The following is a 20,261-nucleotide window of genomic DNA, read 5'->3' on the forward strand; positions in this document are numbered from 1 at the left end:
GCTTCTGCGTTGGGCTACGGTGGTCTCCACGAGCGGCCAGCAACCTACCCGTCCGTCCCAGCCCAGTCTTGGTCGGGCGACAGCGACAAGAAACATCACCTTCGTGATGTGCGACTTGGATTGCAGCGAACGTGTCGGCGCCGCTTCGTCGTGCCACATGTAGAAGCGCCGACGAATCTTCGTAAGGTAAAACCATTTTTCATCGATATGAACAACATTGAACATATCATTGAATTCACGTTGACCTACGTCTGACAGGTGCATCGAGCAAAACGACATGCGCTGCGTCTTGTGCTCCGGCTTGAGCTTTGGCTTCGACCAACTGGTACGTGGCGTGATCCATTTCTGTCGAATAAAGTTCCATATCGTCCACTTCGACAGTCCCGTAGCCGCCGCCAGGGAACGATGTGTTTGGCGCCTATGCACTGGCGCGGCCTTGATACGCTTCTCGATTTCGTCGGTCGTGTAGATCTTCTTCCGGCCGGACAAATGCTTCCTTGACTTTACGTCAGCACACGCGCCGGTGGACTTGCTGTCGTTGCCGCGCTTCCAGATGCGCCACCCAGTCGACGAGTGGACGCCAAACGCTTTGCATACTGTCTCCATCTTCTCTCGAGACAGTGTGCCGTTGGTGCTGACAGTGAGCAGCTCTTGGTAGAGAGCCGTTCGCTGGTCATTGGACAAATTAGACTTGGAGTTTGTATTGGGAGTAGCCATGGACGTCGTTCACGCAAATGTGATAATAAAATTGAATTAAAAATAGCCCTAGAATCGTCACGGCCCAAGGGACACGCTCCACTAGTTTTTAGGCCAATCCGATAAGTCCATCACCACTTTCTGTCACTGCCTGCACTTATTACCGACCAGAGGTTGTAATTTCCACGTGACATCGAAATCACTGACAAAGACCTGAGTGATTGAACACGAGGTCTACTGTCTCCTAATGCGGGGGAAATCTGTACTAGCATCACGTCAGGAAGTTGGGGGGGGCAAGAGCCCAGTGGCTACTTACTAAAGTAATACTACAAACTCGGCGATCGGCTACTAGAACCATGGTAGTACTTGAAAAACACCGTGGATTGCAGTAGTGTCAAACAATCGGGCGACCCAACTGCCCTGCACAGCAGAACAGTAACGGAGTGGCTGTGCGAGGCTGTTTATTTGAGCTAGCCATGCACAGTCGTCCACATTGCACACTCTAGCCTCCCCATTGCAATCTCGCAGGAACGAATGCAATTGCGTCTCTCCTGCTTGCTCTCCAGTCACGCCTCCGCGGATTCTGCACAGCCATAGTTCCCTGACCTGCCGGACGTGTTTCCAGTTTGTAGCGACGCTCTCAGCGCAATGAACGTGATGATTTAGTTCTTGTTCGTTGGATAAACCAGTGGACGCGACGGTTGCTCCTTTGCTTTGTGCGGGCATGATGTGTCGCGCCACGCATTCTCCCGGCATCAACGTTCGCTGAATCTTTTGCACAAATCACTTGTCGGTTGGGCCCAAGAACAAAGCAAACGTAACCACAATGCCAATTCTATCGCCCGCCAGGTTGGTGCTCTCGAGTCTCCACCCGCACGACTTTCATTTGCATAAGTTAACGCATTCTTCAGTTTATCGTTTGATCTCGATCATGTTGTCAGCAAAGTACTCCACTTCGATGTCGAGCTGGCCTTGGCTAGCCTCTTCGTCTGTGGCCGACTCCATGAGTAGTTCTTCGTATTGCAATCGTTCCACCTCGAACTGTGTTTCCAGGGTTGAAAGCGCCGCCAATTCCTGTTGGTGCAGCACGATGCTGTCAGCTAGCGCCACACACAGTTCGTCCACGCAGTGGCTCGCCATTTCAAGCACTTCGTTGGATGCGTGGAGCTCTCGGTCGTAGCTATCCGAGTCCATCGATGCCGTATCGTCCGAATCGGCATCGCTTCCTTCGCAATCCTTGTCGACAGTACTCAATTTGAGACGTTTGGTGTCCGTGAAATCAGCCGTGGACAGCTTCACCGTCCACGGAGTCACATAGGTGGTCCACAACTCGCGAATGCTAGCCTCGTACAAAGCACATCGCGCGCTGTACATGTTCAAGTCTTCATGAAGCATGGTCAAGTGCTCTGTGTACATGGCAGTTAAGTCGATCGTTGGAGGTTGCAGGACCCTCTACAATCACCATCATCATCGTCACTCTTCGTGAAGTGTACCTCGCTTTCCCGATAACTCTCGAGCTCCGCAGCAGTGTCCGCCAGTCTCTCCTCGAGATCCATCACCAAATGCACTTGGCACTCCAGTTGATCCTCCAACCCAAGCGTCTTCCGGTGCAAGTACTTGTAGTTTACACGCTCGATCCGGAGCTCATACTGCGTTGTCACGAGCTCCTCCGTGAGTTGGAGTACTTTCGCCTCAAGTACTTGGTTCTGAACGCGAAGGATGTCGGTGTCGTTTAGCCTGATAGCATGATGCGAGTGCTGCCTCTGCGACAGCACCGCCTGCGATAGGGGAGCCATCGTGATTTCGTGTGTTAGTTTGGCTCGGTGGGGTGTCGCGCATCCGGATAATCCATGTCAAACCCTAGGCGAACCCTCCGGATACGTCTAGACCCAGATTGCGATCTTGTCATGTTTGCGATCTTGGCGGCCACTTACTGATAGCTAATTCAGCTCGTCGCGCAAAGACGGCAAGCCGACCGACGCAGCGGGATGTATATGGCAAGGGTTTTTGAAGTATCGAGGCTATCTCAAAGGTACCGACGAAGCCAAGCCGCCCGTGAAGCGACGACCTTGAAACATCCAGGTTTGACCTGGAGGATGGACGACATGCTTTGTCCACCAAAGTCAGGACAACGGGACAATCAACGTGAGTCTGTTACTGGGGAAGGGTCGGCCAACATCACTAAACCGGCCTCAGGTAAGGATGCAAATACTGCAATAAATCTGCTCAACGGGTGAGTTGGCAGAGCAAAAAAACCGACTTGGCGATAGAAGACGGAGCCACGAGTTCTCTCAAAGTGGAAAGAAAGCTCCTGGGATGGTTACGCCGTCGCACCCTGCCATTCCAAACCGTCGCCCGGAGCGCCATTCTCCACGACGACATGATTTGGACGAATATGATGTGATGCTGGTCTTGGTCGTACCTGGATTTACGCAATTCGTACTGTATACGACAGAGCACAACCTGATGCTGTTGTCGTCCGTCGTGGCAAACTTGGCGCATGCGATTCCATCCAGCCCGACCAGCGAGACCTTCTCGTGACGTGTGCAGACCTCATCAGCAAGGACTGAAGGAGCACTCCTTATGACACAGCGTCCTTCGACTGCAGCAAAACCGAGTCGTTTCGTTCCACCGACTTGGGTGCCTGGCTCTAAACCCGCCGCTTCTGTGCTATTCAGCCCGCAATTTTCCCGGCTCACAGGCGTTCATGGAGGCATACCTCAGCCTCTACCAAACAGTCGTGGCATTTCACTGCGCAGCAAGCTGTGGCACGAAAACCTCGCCAACCGCACCGACTACAGCTTGTCAATGTCCAAGCAGCGCAATTTTTGACGGTCTGACTAGTATCCTTGTAGTATTCCTAGCAGTGTCCATAGGACAAGGTTGGATGTACTGTATCGGCTCGGTATGCGGATATGTTCTTGTATCAAGAGGGACTTCAATCAAGGGTTGGTTAACAGCCAATAATTGCCCGAGACACCTGCACCAATCACAAGATCGTTTCTTGTGTTGAACAGTTTTCGACTCCATCGAGCGAGAGAGATGGCACCCCCGCCGCGCACGTGAGTTGGTCGGCTGTGTGTGGCATGGAGCGTTGACTGCGCAATAGGAACAAGTACGAGAAGGTAGCTGCCAAGCAGACCAAGAAGGCAGCACCTCCACAGAAGCGACCGTTGCCTTCCGAGTCATCCGACGAGGAAGACGACAACGATGTGGAAGAAGACAGCGACGAGGAAGAGCTGCAAGACGACAACTTTGACGGTGAAGGCGAAGATGACGACGAAGATGATGAGGATGATGAAGAAGATGATGACGAAGACGAACCGACCGCCGGGTTCTCGGACGCCAACCGCAAGTGGCTCAAGCCCAAAGCGGTCCGATGCTTGAGTGCCTGGAGCAAGAAAGCATCTCATTGCAATGCTTGTTTCTGTAGAACGCAGGGTCCGACTCGGACAACGATGACGACGACGATGAAGAAGAAACGGCGTTTGAAAAGAAGGCCAAGAAGGCGGCAGCCAAGGCCCAGCGCGATGACGCAGATGCCGAAGCGGAACTCCAGCTCAACCTGAAGAACCAGGCAACGTTTGCATTGGAGGACGCCGAGGGTGAAGACGCCGGCGACGTGTACCAGCGCATCAAGGATATCATTGAAGTGCTTGCGCAATTCAAGGAGCGCCGCGAACAGCATCGCAGCCGTAGCGAATACATTGACCAGCTCACGACTGACATGGCGTCGTACTTCGGCTACAACCGCGAGCTCATGGTTCTGTTTTTGCAAATGTTTTCGCCGGCTGAGTGCCTCGAGTTCATCGAAGCCAACGAGCAGCCGCGCCCGCTTGTCATCCGCGCCAACACACTCAAGACCCGCCGCCGCGACCTGGCCCAGGCGCTCATCCAGCGCGGAGTCAACTTGGACCCGCTGGCCAAGTGGTCCAAGGTCGGGCTCAAGATTTACGACTCGCCCGTTCCGATCGGGGCCACCCCCGAGTACTTGGCTGGCCACTACATGCTTCAATCTGCGTCGTCATTCGGTCCAGTCTTGGCGCTGGCGCCTGAACCGAACGAGCGCATTCTCGACATGTGCTGTGCCCCAGGTGGGAAAACCACGTACGTGGCGCAGCTCATGCGAAACTCGGGGTCTCTCATCGCGAACGACCTGAAGAAACAACGGCTCAAAGCGACCGTGGCCAACTTGCACCGCCTCGGCGTCAAAAACTGCGCCGTATCCAACTACGACGGCCGCAAGCTTCCTACAGTTTTTCAGGGATTTGACCGCGTCCTGCTCGATGCGCCGTGCACAGGTATGGGTGTGATTGCCCGCGATCCCTCGATCAAAACACAAAAGTCGGAGAAGGACGTCCTGCGCCTTGCCCACTTGCAAAAGGAACTCCTCCTCGCCGCTATTGATGCCGTCGATGCCAAGAGCGCCAGCGGCGGTGTTGTAGTTTACTCGACCTGTTCCGTCATGGTCGAAGAAAACGAAGCAGTTGTCGACTATGCCCTGCGCAAGCGCGCCGTCAAGCTCGTGGACTCTGGCCTCGAGCACGGCAAACCTGGTTTTACGCGGTACCAGCAGCAGCGCTTCCACCCGAGTGTGGCGCTCACGCGCCGATTTTACCCTCACGTGCACAACATGGACGGGTTCTTTGTCGCCAAGTTCAAGAAATACGCCAATGCACTCGCCCACCGCGACCAAGATGACGATGCTGACGACGGTGACGACGGCCTGTCGAAGCGCGCCAAGCGAAAACTCCAGGCCGAGAACCAAAAGGCTTCAGATAACGTCGACGCCAACGTTGACGAAGACATGAGCGATGCATCCGACGAGGATAAAGTTGACAAGGACGATGAGGCCAGCGAAGACGACGATGCCGAAGAAGACAAGGAACAGGACGCGAATGAGGAGGAGGACGAGGACGAGGTCGCCAGCGACGACAAACTAGAAAGCGAAGAAGTGGAGGCGGTCCCGACCCCCAAGGCCGCCAAAGGCAACGCGCGTGCCGCGGCACGACCGGCCACGAAACCGCAAATGACATCCAAGTTTGCCGGCAAAAAGCCCCCACAAGGGGGCAAGCCATTCCATAAAGCCCAGGGCAAGCCGAGCGGCGGCGCGAAAAAGGCCGGCGGCCGACCCGGGTTCACCCCCGGTCGCGCGACCAAACCGTCGGGGGAACCCAAGCCTCCAAAGCAAAAGCGCTTTATGGACAACAAAATGGCACAGGCGCGGATGAAGAAGCGCCAAAAGAAATAGAAACCAGTCATATGACGACGAGTCGACACCGACCTATTATACAATCCGTCGACGGCACATTCTGTCCGTGGTAAGGATACATATATGTATACTTCGAAGTGCAGCGCACAGTCGACTTGACGGGTTTGCCATGGCGCTGCTGCAGTGCCACTCGCCCTCTACCGCATAGTACTCTAGAGCGACAGAAGGAGCGCCAGGACGGGGCAAGCTAGCTGGTGGCGTGCCACAACCGCCGACACCAGCAAGGAGTGCACGCGAGCTCAACGGAACTTCGTTGCCTTAGTGAAACCGAATTCATGCCTCCAGGTTGGCAATGTCATGGTGCGAGGTCAAAATGGAGTTGGTAGCAGGCAGGGGCAGCGCCGACGTCCGTCCAAGGAGCTCCTTGCGCTTGAGAGCGAGCTTCGTTTTGCTCGCAGACTTGATGACGTCTCTGGTGGCCACGGGGGGTTCGGCTGGATCGTCTACAAGTACACCCATGTCGCCACCGACATCACGACCCATCAAACTCGAATTGACTCCGCAGGGCTGAATCGACTGCTGCAAGGGGGTCGACGGTAGCGAAAACAGCAAGCTCTTGTCGTCCAGCACGGCCGCCGCGGCCACATCCGACAGCTATCATCATCGTAACGGCAGCATGAGATCGATCAAGTCGATCCATGATCAGGGGGCTTTCATTCATACGTCTTTGTCCCAACGGGGTGACATCGTCGTATCGTTGGACCGGCGCTTGCTTTGTTTAGCCCGTCGTTTGGCCGTGTTGCCACGGGGGGATGCGTTCGAGAGGCCCGCGGACGACTCCCGGCGGCTAATCTGGCGCTAAAAGGACAACAAGTCAGCTTAGAAAGGACCTGTTGGGTGGCAGGCTCCAAGGGGCCCTTCCCCGTTCCCCCATCGGGGCATTCCAAGCGGCGACGTACGGACAAAGCAAACAAGGCATCGGGGTCGCCACGGCCGTGCTCGTTCTATCCATCGGAAACAAATCGTTAGGGCCACCGCCTTCTCAAGTTCACAATAATCTAAAAACAACCACTTACGTTGTCAATGATAGCCACCATGCGTTCTTCGCAGACGCGAATCAAGTCGGCCATGGATGCTGCCGACAGCGTTTCGAACTGAGCCAGTGTCACCGCGCGGCTTTCCTACTCATCCCGTGCCGATTGCATCAGAGGCAAGAAATGAAGCAGTGCACGGCACTGCCATAGGCGGCAGTACCTTGTCTTGGTAGGGTGGCCACAACTCGGCGGCAGGAATGAGCGCCCGTTTTGGTTTCCGCACGTCCGTGATGCCAACGAGGCGGGCTATGTTGGACACACCGACCATGACTTCATTGAGCGCGTGCAGCTGTGTGGCGTAGGCGCGCTGGACTCGACTCAGCGACGCCTCGGCGTCCCGGGCCAGATCCTCGAGCTGCCGCGGGTCGGTTGCATCTTTCGGCGTGGTTTCCAACCCCTTCATCTGCATCTCGAGCTCGGCGTGGCTGAGCTTGATTTGCTTTAGTCGCGCTTCGTACAGCGCGGCTTGCTCGTCCAGCGATCGGTTGAGCGCATCGCGGTTGTGGAACTTTTCATGGATCGCCGCCATGTTGCTCAACCCAGTTGCGTGCACGATGCGGCGGCACATGGATTGACATTGCTCCAGGGCTGCTTTGGCGACTTGACTTTTGTTGGCCGCCTAGAGACCACAGACAAACCATGTTAAACCTGGCACGGCTTGCGGCCGGTGGACAGCGCAACCTCCCGGCCATGACAAGACATCCACTCGATTCTCAACACAGTCTAGCCGGGAAACGATGGACACGTACATTCGTTTCAGCGGCCGCTTGGACGTGCAAAATCTTGTCGAGTTCGATCGTGTCGTTCGTGTTGAGGTCGAACGCGGTGGTCCTGACTCGATCGATGATCCCTTTGCGGACATGATATAGCGCCTCGATGTTGGCCACGTCTTGGGACATGCGTGCCTTGGTGCTGTTGAGCCGCTCGAGCACTGCGTCGTGGAGCCGCTTGTTGTCATCGACCGCCGCGGCGAGCTGGGGGTACTCGACAGTCGCCAAGTGGTGTTGCTCGAACGTAAGCGCTTCGTTTTCCTTTTGCAAGTCCTACGGATCGCACGCGCGTCTCAGCCGTCAACCCGCCAGGGATACGACCCAAACGTCGATGGGCGCACGAGCAGCGATGGCCGACCCACACAGCGTATACGCACCCGCAACTTCAACGTCAGGACTTTGAGCTCCTTCTTCACATGAGCGAGGTGATGCTTGTCCGATGCGGGAAAGTCGTCGCACGCGCTCAGGAGCTTCGAGTACGTGTTCTCTTGCTTAGCGACGACTTTGAGCTACAAAACCGGGGGCGGTGCGTCGTCCGTGACAAGCGGTGCTGCGCATACCGTAGCATCGACTTGATCCATGCGTTTGATCATTTCATGGAGCGCATCTTCGGCCTCTTGAATGTACTGGAGCGACGACGCTTGTCTAGCCTTGCGGTCGCGGATTTTCTGGCGCAGCTTGTCGAGGCGATTGCACTTGGCGTTGGCATCCCGCTTGAGGAAGTTGTGCACTTGCTGGAGTTTGAATAGAACCTGCTGGTTGCATGACTTTTTCACGTCCGCCTCCGTCTTGGCGTACTCTTGCAAGTGGGCCTACACACCATGGTCAAGTCACACCTCCATGGACGTTGACGGCGACGCACTGGGAGGCCAAACCCTTCACAACACACGCTGTCGTTCAGGGAATCCCTAATCGACATGGCTGTGCCGGCCGACCGCTGCGACAGCATCTTGCCAACGCCGGACTGCAGAGTTGGGTCCGTCAACGAGTTGCTATCGTGTTTGAGCTGTGCCGGGAACGACGACGTCGGTGCGTTTTTGAACCCGATGAACTGCATCTTGCGCCGCATCAGGGTGTGCGCTGGTGAGTTGGGTCCGATGATGTCCTGCAAACCCCACCGTGGACACTCGCAACGGCACGATTTGCCGACAGAGGGGGCGTTCGTACCAGTGTGTTGGGGGCATTCGCGGTCGCAATCGTTGGCAGGCTCGCGTTGGCATGTCCTTTAAGTTTGTACGGGCTAATCAGAGCCGCTTGCGCCTAGTGCCGCAAGGTCGTGACTGGCCTTGGACATGTCCGTTGTGTGCCAAACAGAACACTACCTTGCGCTGCTTGGGAAGAGTCGGCATCGATTGCGACGGCGACAATGTGGCTGCATTTGCAGTGGCACTGCTCAACACGAGGGACGGCGACGATGCCAAGGTGGCAGTCGTTGTGGCGTTGGTGGCGGTGATCGAGGATGCACTGGAAGACGCTGGCATGGCGTGGCTGTCGGGCGAGTCGGGGACACCTGAGCCGTCGTCCTTACTGTTCTCCGGGGAAATGGATGCCGTGAGGCCGCCCGCTGCGCCTGGTTTGGCGTCGCCGTCGTCAATGTCGTGGCCAAGGGCGAGCCATGGAAACTATCACAGCAGAGAACATGTCCATGCAGGCGGAAGAGAAACTGTGGCTTACTTGGACCCAAACCCATCGTTGGTACAGCCAGTGCAAGGACAGATCCAGCGCTTGCTGGGCCACGGCATGAGGCAACTACACGGCGTGGTCGAGCTCGTTGAAAAAACCAATCGAGAGCGGGCGTACTTGGTGGACGAAACGAAATCCGTCCACGTGGAGTTGCTTGGCATTGAAGTGCGGGTGGTTGAACACGGGGAGCTCCGACTGGCTGAACACAGAGTACTCGTACACAAACTTGGTCATCTACGTGGCACTCTCTATCAAGCACGGCCATTCACAACCGCCAGCGATACTGTTTGCAAGAGCGGCAAGAGCTGCTTGGTCGTGGGGCGCGTGGACCGATACCAGTCTTCAATGCTTTTGTTGTACTCGCGAACGAGGTCGAATGTGGTGATCGCTGGCATTTTGGTGGTGTCGAGCTCGTCAGGGGGCTGGTTCAGCGGCGGGGGGGTTGAGCTGCCGTTGACCACCTCACTACGGCCACGTGAGGTCAACAAGAGTCGTCGATGTCGGGACAGCGCGAGCGGGTCGGTGGTACCCCTCGGTAAGTGTCTTCCAGTAGCAAAACAGCTCGGTCTTGTACGTCGCGGTGAAAAACAGTTGAAACATGGGGAGGTTCACAAGGACGTCTTTCAGGGCATGCCATCGTTTGCAACTTGCCAGGTGCCACGGCAATTCCTGACCATCCATTCAATGCCACGTCGTCCGTGATTGCCACCCACCTCAACTCGACGAAACGAGGGCGGGTGGCCCACAAAGAACCGCACGAGCCAATGGTGGTACGACTCCTCCATTCTCGTGGACCCAATGTACCGCCACCAAATCTACGCGATCGCATCACAAACTGGTGCGCCGTCGACGGGCTGATTGTGTGCGTACAAGGTCGCGAAGGGTGTCGTAGCAAAGCGGAAGGAGCACAATGTCTTGAAGGAACAGACACCCGAGAGCTTTCAAGGCCGACAGAAGCGTCGACCATGTCGTATCTGGTAAGGCAGGCACTTTGGGGCGGGCCGGCTTGTAGTCATTTAGAATTGCCGCGAGGTTTGTTCCGTCGTCGTCATCCGCCGGTGTTTGGACTTCGGGGGCGTCCAGGGGGGCAATGCGGGCTTCGTGAGCAGCCATAGCTTGCACCTACGTGTCATTCACAGCGCCGTCATGACAGCCATCGACGGTGAAAACGCCAGTGTTGGGGCTAAAACGTACCAGCGTTCGCAGCTCGTGCAGCAGGAGGCCGTGGCGGGCGACGTAAAGTACACACAATGCCTTCCCCAGCAATCCCCCCAGGCCATCCACTGGTAGGCCCCCCGTTACGTACACGGGAAATACAATGTTTCGGTGGGTCTTCACGCGCTCCAAGTGACGGAGAAATGGTGGGGGGGGGCTTCGAGGTACCGCCGTTTGGGTCGTGGCTGGTAGTTGGACTGAAGGGCTCGGATGATGATTCTGATCGGCCCCTTCGTCGTTGCTGCCGCTGTCGATTCTGCGGTCGTGCGAGTCTGTCGCCCCGTTGCCCCCCTGGACCTCATCCGCAGGGTCGCTGGATTTGTCGGCCATCGGGGCCAAGACAGAAGTGCGCACTTGGCGTGGGGCATCGGAGGCAATGAGCTCATCGCCCCCAAACCCCCCTACACCTCCACTGGCCCCGCTGTTGCTAATTTCGGTGTCAAAGAGTTCGCAATACGCCAAGTGAACGTCCGTATTCGTTTCGTCTTGGTAACGAGGGGAGCCCATCCCATCGTCCTACCATGATGGCGTCAAATGGATTTCTGTGACGGATGTACCGAGTCGTAGGCGTCGTCGGGGGCAGCTACCCCCCCTACTGTGCTTGGGCGCCGAGTGCTCTTCACAAACTCCGCCACAGACGTTTCGGACAGTCGGTGAGATGGTTGCGCGGTCTGTCCGGGCGAGTTGACCTGTTGTTTCGACCGGGCGCTTGCGAACGCGGCCAGTCCTTGCTGGCTGCCTGACTGGGGAGGCTTGGTGGATTGCGGCTACACACGGCACGAACCGTCGTCAACTATAAGAGGGCGATTCAACTTACAACCCAGGCAAACGTCGCATCCAGCGAATGTTCCTGCAAAAACAGCATCGCGTCCGACGTGGCTGCTGTCGTTGGTGTGTGGCCGGCCTCCATGCTTCGTAGAATCACTTCAAACAGCTCCGACATGGTCGCGACGCCGAGCCACTCGTGGAGCACGGAGTGACTATGATTGTCCGCATGCATGGGGAAGTTTCGGAGGTTGAGCTGCCGTACATGTTGTACCCGCGCTTGGCCACCCATTCCAGTGCCACGAGCATCGACTTGAGAAACATGGGGTTCGACGTGCGGCCGACGCTTGCTATGGCCTGTACGTCAAAGTGAGAACGAAATGGGTGGTCGGGACAACGAAGGGTTGTTTGCCTTTTGCTGGAGTTCGAACAACTGCAAAGTCGCCTGGCCCGTCTGTCGCGACAAAAACTTTTGCACGGCTAGCTGCTTCTCGTCGTCCGTGAACGGGTTGATGTAGACGGTTGTCCAGTTGCGGCGCACCGCTTCGACCTGAATGCGCCGCATGATCCCATGAGTACACCGTTGGATGATCGGTGTCTCTCTAGGACAATCCTCGATCGCACGTACCTTGATGCGCTCCATCGTCGACATGTCGACGTCTGCCGCATCTGCTCGATGGGACGCGGCACAGACGCTTGTGGCGGCCAACACTAGCCGGACGTTTGGCGGAAACGCTACCATCCAAGTCAAGACTGTCGTCGAGATGCGGACGGCATCGACGGCTGCAATGGAATGTGCACCACCGGTCGAAGCGACGTACATAGCGGTAGCCACTTGAGAATGCTGTCGCCATCGCTCGTACGCAACCGGTGCACGCCGTCGACGATCAAGATTGTCCGGCCCTTGCGCGACGCGGCTTCGAGGTATCGCGGGAACTGCCAGCTCAAGCGCTCCTCGAACGTCGGGACTTCTTTGGTCAATTCAAAGTACTCGTTCATTTCGGTCAAGATGCGCTCGAGGAGCTTGGACACGAACGCGCCTTGACGCGTGCACCCGACGGCGTGGTAAAAGATAAACTCGGGGAACCCGTTGTTCCAGTTCTGAAACTTCTTCTTGCGGCGGTTGATCCAGTTGGCCTAGGCCGGCCACGGGATGAGAGCAGGGTGCCGTCGACCAAAGTTGCGAGGTGGACGCACCAGGAACGCGCTCTTGCCGCTACCTGGTTCGCCAAACACAATCAGCGGCCCTTTGGGCACGTGCATGCTGTCGACGTCGCAGAACTCGTCCAAGTCCCTGGGAAGCATGCATCGCACCACTCAACCACACGATACACAAGGAATGGACACACCGTAGAAGCGCCGTCTTGTACACGTAGTCGTTGTGGTCGAGGCGACTCTTGATAAAGGCGTGGTGGAATTCCGACTCGAACTCGGAGATCGAAGTGATGTTATCCATGGCCGCCACGGCCGCCTTGTGGCCGCCCTTCTTCATGCGGCCGAGTACGCCCCGTCGACAACCCGACAGCGATGTGTCCTGGCCGTTTCGCAGGAGTAACCGAACGTTGCCAACGTGTGAAACGGCATGCGCGACGATGGGTCGTGTGTGGGTTCTCGCGCGAACGATGCAGCCAGCGGCGGCAGATCGAGCGTCGACCCGATCCATGCCAACCCCGTCCCACGTGCCACTCGACTCGGATTGTCCTCGCTGTGGCGGGTTGGACGCAAGCTTCCGTTCACGCGTTTGACCGATTCGACCGCCGCTTCTCTCCTCCAACATGAACTGGCTTGGCTAGTCTAGGGGTACAGAAGTCGTGGAGGACGGGCGGCGTCGCTGCAACGATTAACGACGACCATCACCACGGCAATGCCGAGCCTTTATGACCAACGACATTCAAGCCAGCTATCCTACGCCGCCGCCCGACACTACGAGTCTCGGAGGGAGACGGACGTCACGATGTCTTGGATGGTCGAGAGTGGGGGGCGGTAGATTGGAGGCAAGAGCTTTCGCTGCAACGCGTTGAACGAGTACCGTTTGCGGCCGACGTTTTTCTTGGCTACGTCCAGGCGCACGCCGTACTCGCGCATGAGATTCGCCAGTCGAAGCGCGCTCTCGTCGTCTTCGGTTGCGTCCGACTTGAAAACAACGGTCGATGGCGGCGACAACACCCACTTGGCCTGTTCCCACGTGACACTCATGGCCGTCCGGTCTTTGCCGCTCTTGCAGCACGTGATGCGCGCGCCGCAGAGTTTTCGAACGACCTGCGCCGCCAAGTGCAGGATGTCAGTGTTCTTGCTCGCGCCGTTTTCGTTGATCACAGCGTCGCGTAGCTGGTCAAAGTCGCGCTGGACATGGAATTCGTGGCTGGTCTTGGCTGCTTCGTGGTAGTACTGATGGAGCGCAATCAAGTTGGTCGTGTTGATTTGTGACTGCGCCGACGCGCCGCCTACACACGACATGAGCACAAATATCGCCCAGACGCGCGAGATTTACTTCCAAGATGCGACGACATGTTGGCCAAGCTCTGCATTTCGTTGATGCCTTGCGTGAACAACACAGACACGATCGGGATCGGCGACGGATCGCCGCCCGCGGCTAGGCCATCTACCGGCACTTCGACGATGTTGCCGTCCAGCACTACGTCGACCTGCCGCTTCGTGGGAGACACCATCGGCACGAGCTGAAAGAGAAAGTGCTTGCAGCCAAGGAGGCCAGCGTGGGCATCGTGCAGCATGTGCAACTCCTTCCCCTGCGAGCTCACCTACGAAACACACCGATCAGATAGTGCCTCGGGTTCAAACACGAACCACAAGGCGCGGGCACCTACCAAACTCTCCCAGCCACACAAAAACCCGACTCGTTGCCACAACGCCAACCGGTCGGCCCACACGAGAGGCCCTTCTTGCATCGCCATCACGACGGCGGCCTGGAATGCCGCCGTGAGGGCAGTCAATGCTTGCGCCACGACCATGGTCTTGCGCAGGTGATACGTTCCCTGGAGCTCCAAAACTCGGGCCCACTGGGCAACCAGCGACGGCTTGTCCCCATTTGTCGACGATTTAAAGGCCGACGGGACGGGGGGTAAGTTTCGCTTGGCGGACGAGTACAGCGAGTTGAGGCGCGACGCCATCGCCCGGGGGGTGGTTTCCGAAGGTGTTGGCTGGGGTGCAGGGGGTAGCGATGGCGACGACAAAAACGAGGCAGGTGCGGCGGCTCCAGAGAGCAGTTCCACCACTGGTTCAAAGACGTCGCAGTCGTTGGAGAGGCCAGCCAGGCCAAACTTTTCCCTGGCGACACTTGACATCGGTGTTTGAAGGGCGATGCAGTCTTTGCTGGCATCCGTAATCGCGTCGTCAAGGCGCACCAAATCCGTGTCGAGGCCCAGTGCGTGCGCCGCCGGGATGCCGCACGACACTGTCGGCAGAGCTCGAGGCGGGTCATCGGCCGTCGACAACATGTGAAGCCAGCTCACGTGCAGGTTGGTCGGGATGTGCTGCACGCTCCACGTCTTCTTGTCGTGGCTTGATTTGAAGCATTTCTTGTTGTCCATCCATTGCGTTGACACCTGCAGCATACACTACGTCACCGACGACAGACGCATTCGGGGTCGCTACCGCCATGAGCTTCTCCAACGTCGACTTGTGGTCGTGTAGGGTCGCAAGTTGCTTATCGACAAACGTCGTCGACGGCAGTGTTGGCAAGAGCGCTAGTGGCGTTGACGGCTGCAGCCATGACGACTTCGCGGCCGCCACCAAGGACGGCAAGGGCACGTTGTCCGTGTGTTGCCGGTACGCGCCGTCAGCGCCACGGACAAGTTTGAATTGAACTTCGACTTCGCCGACGCACTGGCCATCGTCGTCGCAGCGGCAGAGACTGTCGGGATCATCTCGTTGATGGAGTCGTACCCATTCTTGAAAGATAAACGTGCCCGAGGCATCCACGGGGACTTGGACGAGCGGGAGTCGCGCGTACCCAACCGAGATGTGCGACTTTCGACTCGACTTGGCGCTCGTGCCTTTGGCAGGATCGACCAAAACGTGACATTCGAGAAATCTACGGCAGCACATGTGTCAACAGCAACGCCGGAAGGGATACGAGGGCCGAACCCGTCCATGGCTGCGTTCGGCGGACGATGAAACTCGAAAAAGGTGTCGGCGGCAATGCGGCTTCGCAGCTTGACGGCGGGCGTCTCGGGCCGCCACCGCGGCTCCGGGTTGTTGAGGATCGTGTTGGTGCGGCCGATCGTCCACACGCCGTCCATCGTGTTCGGGTCCCGCCACCGGAGCTCGCAGTACGCGTGGATGCTATTCTCGCTGGACGAAGCAGTTGCTCCCGTCGCGCGAAGTTTGGACAGCGCGGACGACTTGACCGACTTGGCGAGGGCAAACATGCTCGACCGAATGTTCGTCGTGACCGAGTCGGCCGACATGAGTGGCAGGGGAGCGCCGGACAAGCTGAGCCCACGAGCACGGTGCACGGCCACTTGCACCTACGCGGACTCGTCATGCCATCGCCGTCCAGGGGCGCCATTTGGGATACCGCGTCGCAGCCCATCGCAAGCCCCGATGCCACGTCATCAAACAAGCATTCAGCAAGGGCGGCGCGGTCTCGCACACGTTGCCAAGCACCGATTTGTTCGGACAAGTCTGCACTCGATTGTGCGAGGATCTGCTGGGGAAGGACTGCACACAACGTCGTTTCCGCAATCGTTTCCTGGAGTGTCTGGGAGAGTTGGTCCAGAGGCCATCGGTACAATGTGCGGTGGGTCGGGAGAAATGGCGCCATTGTGGCTGGTGGCACGGCGCGCGGCCACACGAGCTCGATCGACGTCGTGGTATCGTCCGACGAAGTTGTCGTGGTGTCACCGTCGATTTCGACGTTGCTAGCGCTAGCTTCGTCGCTAGACGGACCTTGTTTCTGGAGGGACAATGGAAGACTCAGTGGCTTTGATTGCGCAGCAGCAGCATCCAAGAGCAGGTGCATCTCGACGGACGGTGTGGTCGCTAACACCACGTTGGCCTGCTTGGTGCGGTCCAGCTGCGTCGACATCAATTCGAACGTCACAGAGTCAGACGGAGACAGGTCCGCGGCAGGTAGCGTCATGCCCACGACAAACGCCGGCGACGACGACGACTTTTGAATCGTTTCGGTTCGGTACGTCACGGTGGACGGGCTGCCGTTGGACAAACGGTCGCGGTGGACTGTCACCTGGCAAAAACTCGACCCATCCCATGGAGCAGAACCTGACGTCGTGTCCTTTCGCATCATGGTCTTTGCCAGCGCATACCCGCGCTGCATCGTTTGTTGCGTGAGGTTCACAATCGTGCTGCCCGCGCTGTCAGGGACGTCCAAGGACAAGTTTGCACACGAGACAAAGAAGGCAAGGTCCCGCGGTGCTGCTGCAGACGACGCATCGCTCGGGCCCGCCGCTCGCTCTTCCATGCCAATCTCGCGCAGGGATGGGCTGTTGTCAACGATGGCTGTGACCATCGTGCAAGGCATTCACACACCCCGAAGTGAAGTTATCAGACCGAGCGGAAAAGAGTCCGGCCCAATGGGAACTCGGCATTCAAGCCTCACCGACACTTGCTTAAGTGACCCAGAAGATTGGCGTGAAAGGAAGGATATTGATGAAATGTTTGTTGATTTCATGACAATCGAATTGGGTGTCATCAATTTTTTTTTCAATATCAACGATACGTTCACTTCAAACCATGTCACTCGAACCACCGATGCAACCATTTTTCTTCAAATATCATGTATTGTTGTCTCCATATGCGCGAATTATTTGAAAGCGCTTTCACCTTCACGTGGGGCGTCGGGACGCTGAACCGACGCGGCTACGATGGCCAGGCCAGACGTGGCGTCGTGGCTAGCCCGTTCGCCACGCGTCGACCACGGCGGCGTCGATGGAGTCCGTGAGGAGGCGCAGTTGAGCTTCATTCGAACAAAGCACGGCGTCCACCCACGGTTGAGCGAGGAACGGACATGCCGTCGTGGTGGACTCCGGCGCAGCGTCGACCCAGACCCCAATTCGTTGCTGTTGGCACCATGACGTTGTTGTGTCGTCGTGAGAGGTTTCGGCAACTACGTGAATCGAGACGTAAACCCCTGCGGCCACTACGTGTTGAAGGAGTTGGAGGCTTCCCCCGACGATCGCGACATGCGAGTGGGGCCGAGATTGCCACATGCGGACGACATTCAACAAGCTCGGACACTCCAGCAACGCTGCTGGCACCAAGACAATGCAGCCGACATCCGGAGCTGGCAACGCTTGGACAGACGCGATTTCTTTCCAAACCAACGTGACTGGTCCCGACAGGATAGATTCAAACATACCCAGAGCGACGATTGCCGTTTGTGGAGCTGCGTGGTCCATCTCCGACACGACATGAATCAACGTGGATGGGCTGCTCGATTCGTGCGATGAAGGGTCAAAGCGCACGCCAAGCCGAGGCCATTCTATTCGAGGGCAAGTTATCATGTTAACATGCCCACGGCAACCTCGACATTGCAGCCCGTGTCGCTGCAATTTGTCTGTGGCTTACCTGAGAGAGCAGTAGGTCGGGCGCGCTGACTTGCCAAGAGCCGAGTGAATCGACGGCTGCAGAGATGTCTTAGCTGATGAAGTCTATTCAGGCTCACAACGACCGGCCAGCCATCCACAAATGCATCGGCCGTGCCTAAAATGCCATCTCTAGCGCCAGCAGCGACCATTGCCGCTGCCAACGTGGCCAGTGTTTGCGGTTGCACCATGGACAAGGACGGGTCAAAGTACGTCATGGCTGCGCACACGGCGAAACCTCCCCAGTCGGAAATCGAGGCGACGACTAAATGGTCGCAGCCCGTGGCCGCCGCAATGACATCGCCGTGCGGGATGTGGCGTTTCGTCAGCGCTGCCACATTTCCTAGCCCTACATGGCGGAAGGGTTCAATGGCTGGTCGTGGGTTGGCTGGCCACACCAAGTTCGTTGCCGCCGTCGCCGATAGCCAAGGTGGGGACACCGCGGTCTTGTGCGAGCTGGAAAAAACAGTCCAATTGCGCCACGTGCTCCGAGATGGCGCGGGCTCGCATGGTGTAGTAGTTGCCTGCACCAGCTTCGCGTCAGGGGTGAAAGGATCGTCAGTGTTGGAGGTAGAACCCACCGTCGGCAGCAGCGCCTGGTCGCTCGATCGCAATCCAATGCTGGATTAATCCCGCCATGTACTCCACATCCTGTGGCACGACAGGACCTCGCGGGTACGTGTGCAAGAACAGTCGCTCTCGCGTCGTCGGGTGCAGAACATTCCAGTGATCGATGCACACTTGGAAGACACTGGCGTTGACGTCATCGGTGAGGATATGGACGTTGCAGCCACGGGCTAGCAAGCTATGGGCCAGTGCAAACGTGCCAGCGATGCCGTCGGTCTCGGTCGGCGGCGTGGCGTGTTGCACGCAGGGAAACCCTGTCAGGATGGCCACATGCGAGTCAGCCGGGAGCTTCAGCAGGCCCGTCGCGGCAGCCCAGAGAGACGCTGCGTCCCGTTGTGCGTCCAGAAGGTGGCGAATGCCACGGCCGCCTAAGTCGTCTTGCACAGCCTTCAATATCGCCTCCATCGCCGCCACCATGATTTGAATCGAATTGACACCATTATCCGGACATGCAACTCAAAGGTCGCATGGGGTGCACACCTCAGCAGCCTGTACTCGCTCAGGCACGATTCGTAGCTCCTCAGCAACGACCTCTCTTCGCCTGCAGCGTCGGCACGCGGCGCTTCATCCCTTGTACAAACTTCAGCGTGGGGCTTCCACGGGCACCACCCACAACCTCGTAAAGAACATGGGATGCTCCCATGAGCAACGGCCAGGGACTTGATGTTGGGTCGAATGGAAAACAGGTTGAACTGGCGCGCGAGCATGGACGTTATCGATCGCTGCCACGAAACACGATGGGGCCTTCCCCACACAGCGCATATTCGCGTTCATGCCAACCTGGTTTCGAAATGGCATGTGATGAGCTGACTTTCCTCGGTTTTTCGAACGCGACTTGACCGACGAAACCCCGTGCATTTCGCTGATGCTTGGCACGCTTTGTGGCAAACCAATGCAGGATTCCAGCGAGGAGGGAAAGAGTCAACATCGAGTTTGAGCTTCCCGGAAAGCCTCCCGAGGCCTTGTGCATGAGCATCACGGACGGGGGGTGGGGTTGCCATAGTTCCAAGACACAGGTGCTGCGCCCAACAGGGTGAACGGTTCGCGCCACGATGGCAAGAGCTCCCAGAGCTACATCAGTCCGTCGTTGAAATAATTTTACAGTGATGCCAGGTGCATGTTGGATGGAGATATTTTGTGTTGTGTTGGGACTTGGCAAGGAGAACCAAGTCGACGGGGGGACGGCATCTAAGGAGGTCCCGCATACGCTCTACACCGGACCATCCTCGGTGTATCGCTGGATGGGCGGGGGGCGGCAGCGTTGGTGAAAACTCACCAACTCCAGCATTGCTCTTCCAGTGGGAGCAAAATATGTTGTGGAAGATTTGCATCGCTTTATTTACATGCTCTAAACGACAAGCACAGGATACATGGGCATAGACTTCAAACAAGATAAGACACACTCAAACGCGCAGATACAGCGCTCTGACTCAAGATTTTCGGCGCTGAAGCTCGGGCATTCCAAATCGTTTCTAGTTCCTAGTTGTCACGGAGGAAGCGTGGAGGATTGGGAACGATTTCTTCGAGGTCGCTGCGGGCAAGGGCCGAATCGATGGCTTCGCGAAGCGCCAGGAGGACGGGGTACAGTCGCTGGATGGCACTGGTTTCTTGTGGCTCTTCTTGGGTGTTCAAAAAT

General features: G+C 57.3%; 7 protein-coding genes across 10 annotated transcripts in view; 1 reads left to right on the top strand and 6 right to left on the bottom strand.

Annotated features, from left to right (window-relative positions):
• Nucleotides 1–14: 14 nt before the first annotated feature.
• On the bottom strand, nt 15–717 carry H310_04301 (hypothetical protein; the record flags this gene model as incomplete). The annotated part of the gene is made up of 2 exons (XM_008868601.1): nt 15–44; nt 100–717. The coding sequence occupies 2 exons, from the start codon at nt 715–717 to the stop codon at nt 15–17; spliced, it is 648 nt and encodes a 215-aa protein (XP_008866823.1).
• Nucleotides 718–1,507: 790 nt separating this feature from the next.
• Nucleotides 1,508–2,495, bottom strand: H310_04302 (hypothetical protein). The gene is made up of 2 exons (XM_008868602.1): nt 2,190–2,495; nt 1,508–2,148 (listed from the first exon to the last, which is right to left on the bottom strand). Exons 1-2 carry the CDS (start codon nt 2,490–2,492, stop codon nt 1,609–1,611), a joined length of 843 nt encoding a protein of 280 aa, XP_008866824.1. The 5' UTR covers nt 2,493–2,495; the 3' UTR covers nt 1,508–1,608.
• A 1,205-nt stretch (nt 2,496–3,700) lies between these two features.
• On the top strand, nt 3,701–6,051 carry H310_04303 (ribosomal RNA small subunit methyltransferase B). Its single transcript, XM_008868603.1, has 3 exons — nt 3,701–3,758; nt 3,806–4,070; nt 4,130–6,051. Exons 1-3 carry the CDS (start codon nt 3,739–3,741, stop codon nt 5,945–5,947), a joined length of 2,103 nt encoding a protein of 700 aa, XP_008866825.1. The 5' UTR covers nt 3,701–3,738; the 3' UTR covers nt 5,948–6,051.
• Nucleotides 6,052–6,241: 190 nt separating this feature from the next.
• H310_04304 (hypothetical protein) lies at nt 6,242–12,927 on the bottom strand (the record flags this gene model as incomplete). Its single annotated transcript, XM_008868604.1, has 26 exons — nt 6,242–6,562; nt 6,632–6,766; nt 6,868–6,912; nt 6,985–7,089; nt 7,163–7,621; nt 7,752–8,045; nt 8,150–8,281; nt 8,333–8,584; nt 8,635–8,877; nt 8,940–9,032; nt 9,095–9,394; nt 9,447–9,521; nt 9,573–9,689; nt 9,740–9,920; nt 9,985–10,124; nt 10,169–10,270; nt 10,326–10,577; nt 10,650–11,186; nt 11,228–11,437; nt 11,488–11,650; nt 11,701–11,781; nt 11,834–11,985; nt 12,064–12,170; nt 12,257–12,572; nt 12,633–12,729; nt 12,785–12,927. The coding sequence occupies 26 exons, from the start codon at nt 12,925–12,927 to the stop codon at nt 6,242–6,244; spliced, it is 5,052 nt and encodes a 1,683-aa protein (XP_008866826.1).
• Nucleotides 12,928–13,261: 334 nt separating this feature from the next.
• Nucleotides 13,262–17,000, bottom strand: H310_04305 (hypothetical protein). Of its 4 annotated transcripts, XM_008868608.1 has the most exons (6): nt 15,973–17,000; nt 15,540–15,922; nt 15,048–15,486; nt 14,261–14,998; nt 13,927–14,194; nt 13,262–13,879 (listed from the first exon to the last, which is right to left on the bottom strand). In XM_008868608.1, exons 1-6 carry the CDS (start codon nt 16,933–16,935, stop codon nt 13,359–13,361), a joined length of 3,312 nt encoding a protein of 1,103 aa, XP_008866830.1. In that variant the 5' UTR covers nt 16,936–17,000; the 3' UTR covers nt 13,262–13,358. The 4 variants fall into 4 exon arrangements, with proteins under 4 accessions (XP_008866830.1, XP_008866827.1, XP_008866829.1 ...); XM_008868605.1 differs by having other exon boundaries at nt 13,262–14,194; XM_008868607.1 differs by having other exon boundaries at nt 13,927–14,998.
• Nucleotides 17,001–17,179: 179 nt separating this feature from the next.
• Nucleotides 17,180–19,037, bottom strand: H310_04306 (hypothetical protein). The gene is made up of 5 exons (XM_008868609.1): nt 18,580–19,037; nt 18,397–18,522; nt 17,982–18,347; nt 17,773–17,895; nt 17,180–17,724 (listed from the first exon to the last, which is right to left on the bottom strand). The coding sequence occupies exons 1-5, from the start codon at nt 19,028–19,030 to the stop codon at nt 17,306–17,308; spliced, it is 1,485 nt and encodes a 494-aa protein (XP_008866831.1). The 5' UTR covers nt 19,031–19,037; the 3' UTR covers nt 17,180–17,305.
• A 1,067-nt stretch (nt 19,038–20,104) lies between these two features.
• H310_04307 (hypothetical protein) overlaps nt 20,105–20,261 on the bottom strand; it is a gene marked incomplete at both ends in the record, with an annotated part of 686 nt that continues 529 nt past the window's right edge. The window contains one exon of the mRNA XM_008868610.1: nt 20,105–20,215. Coding sequence (XP_008866832.1) covers nt 20,105–20,215 — 111 coding nt within the window. The remainder of the gene's footprint in view (nt 20,216–20,261) is intronic.

Source organism: Aphanomyces invadans (assembly GCF_000520115.1).
Source record: "Aphanomyces invadans strain NJM9701 unplaced genomic scaffold supercont1.6, whole genome shotgun sequence".
Lineage (NCBI taxonomy): Eukaryota > Oomycota > Saprolegniomycetes > Saprolegniales > Verrucalvaceae > Aphanomyces > Aphanomyces invadans.

What these genes read in the sequence shown, in the direction of transcription:
- H310_04302 (XM_008868602.1), bottom strand. Translation starts at nt 2,492, where the DNA reads ATGGCTCCCCTATCGCAGGCGGTGCTGTCGCAGAGGCAGCACTCGCAT. An exon ending in AGAGTTATCGGGAAAGCGAG is followed by an intron (nt 2,149 to 2,189) that starts GTACACTTCACG and finishes TGGTGATTGTAG; the next exon opens with AGGGTCCTGCAACCTCCAAC.
- H310_04305 (XM_008868608.1), bottom strand. Translation starts at nt 16,935, where the DNA reads ATGCCTTGCACGATGGTCACAGCCATCGTTGACAACAGCCCATCCCTG. An exon ending in CCGAACGCAGCCATGGACGG is followed by an intron (nt 15,487 to 15,539) that starts GTTCGGCCCTCG and finishes GTGCTGCCGTAG; the next exon opens with ATTTCTCGAATGTCACGTTT. An exon ending in TGTGTGGCTGGGAGAGTTTG is followed by an intron (nt 14,195 to 14,260) that starts GTAGGTGCCCGC and finishes TGTGTTTCGTAG; the next exon opens with GTGAGCTCGCAGGGGAAGGA.
- H310_04306 (XM_008868609.1), bottom strand. Translation starts at nt 19,030, where the DNA reads ATGGAGGCGATATTGAAGGCTGTGCAAGACGACTTAGGCGGCCGTGGC. An exon ending in ACCAGGCGCTGCTGCCGACG is followed by an intron (nt 18,523 to 18,579) that starts GTGGGTTCTACC and finishes AAGCTGGTGCAG; the next exon opens with GCAACTACTACACCATGCGA. An exon ending in CGACGGCGGCAACGAACTTG is followed by an intron (nt 18,348 to 18,396) that starts GTGTGGCCAGCC and finishes TCCGCCATGTAG; the next exon opens with GGCTAGGAAATGTGGCAGCG.
- H310_04303 (XM_008868603.1), top strand. Translation starts at nt 3,739, where the DNA reads ATGGCACCCCCGCCGCGCAC. An exon ending in ATGGCACCCCCGCCGCGCAC is followed by an intron (nt 3,759 to 3,805) that starts GTGAGTTGGTCG and finishes ACTGCGCAATAG; the next exon opens with GAACAAGTACGAGAAGGTAG. An exon ending in AGTGGCTCAAGCCCAAAGCG is followed by an intron (nt 4,071 to 4,129) that starts GTCCGATGCTTG and finishes TTGTTTCTGTAG; the next exon opens with AACGCAGGGTCCGACTCGGA.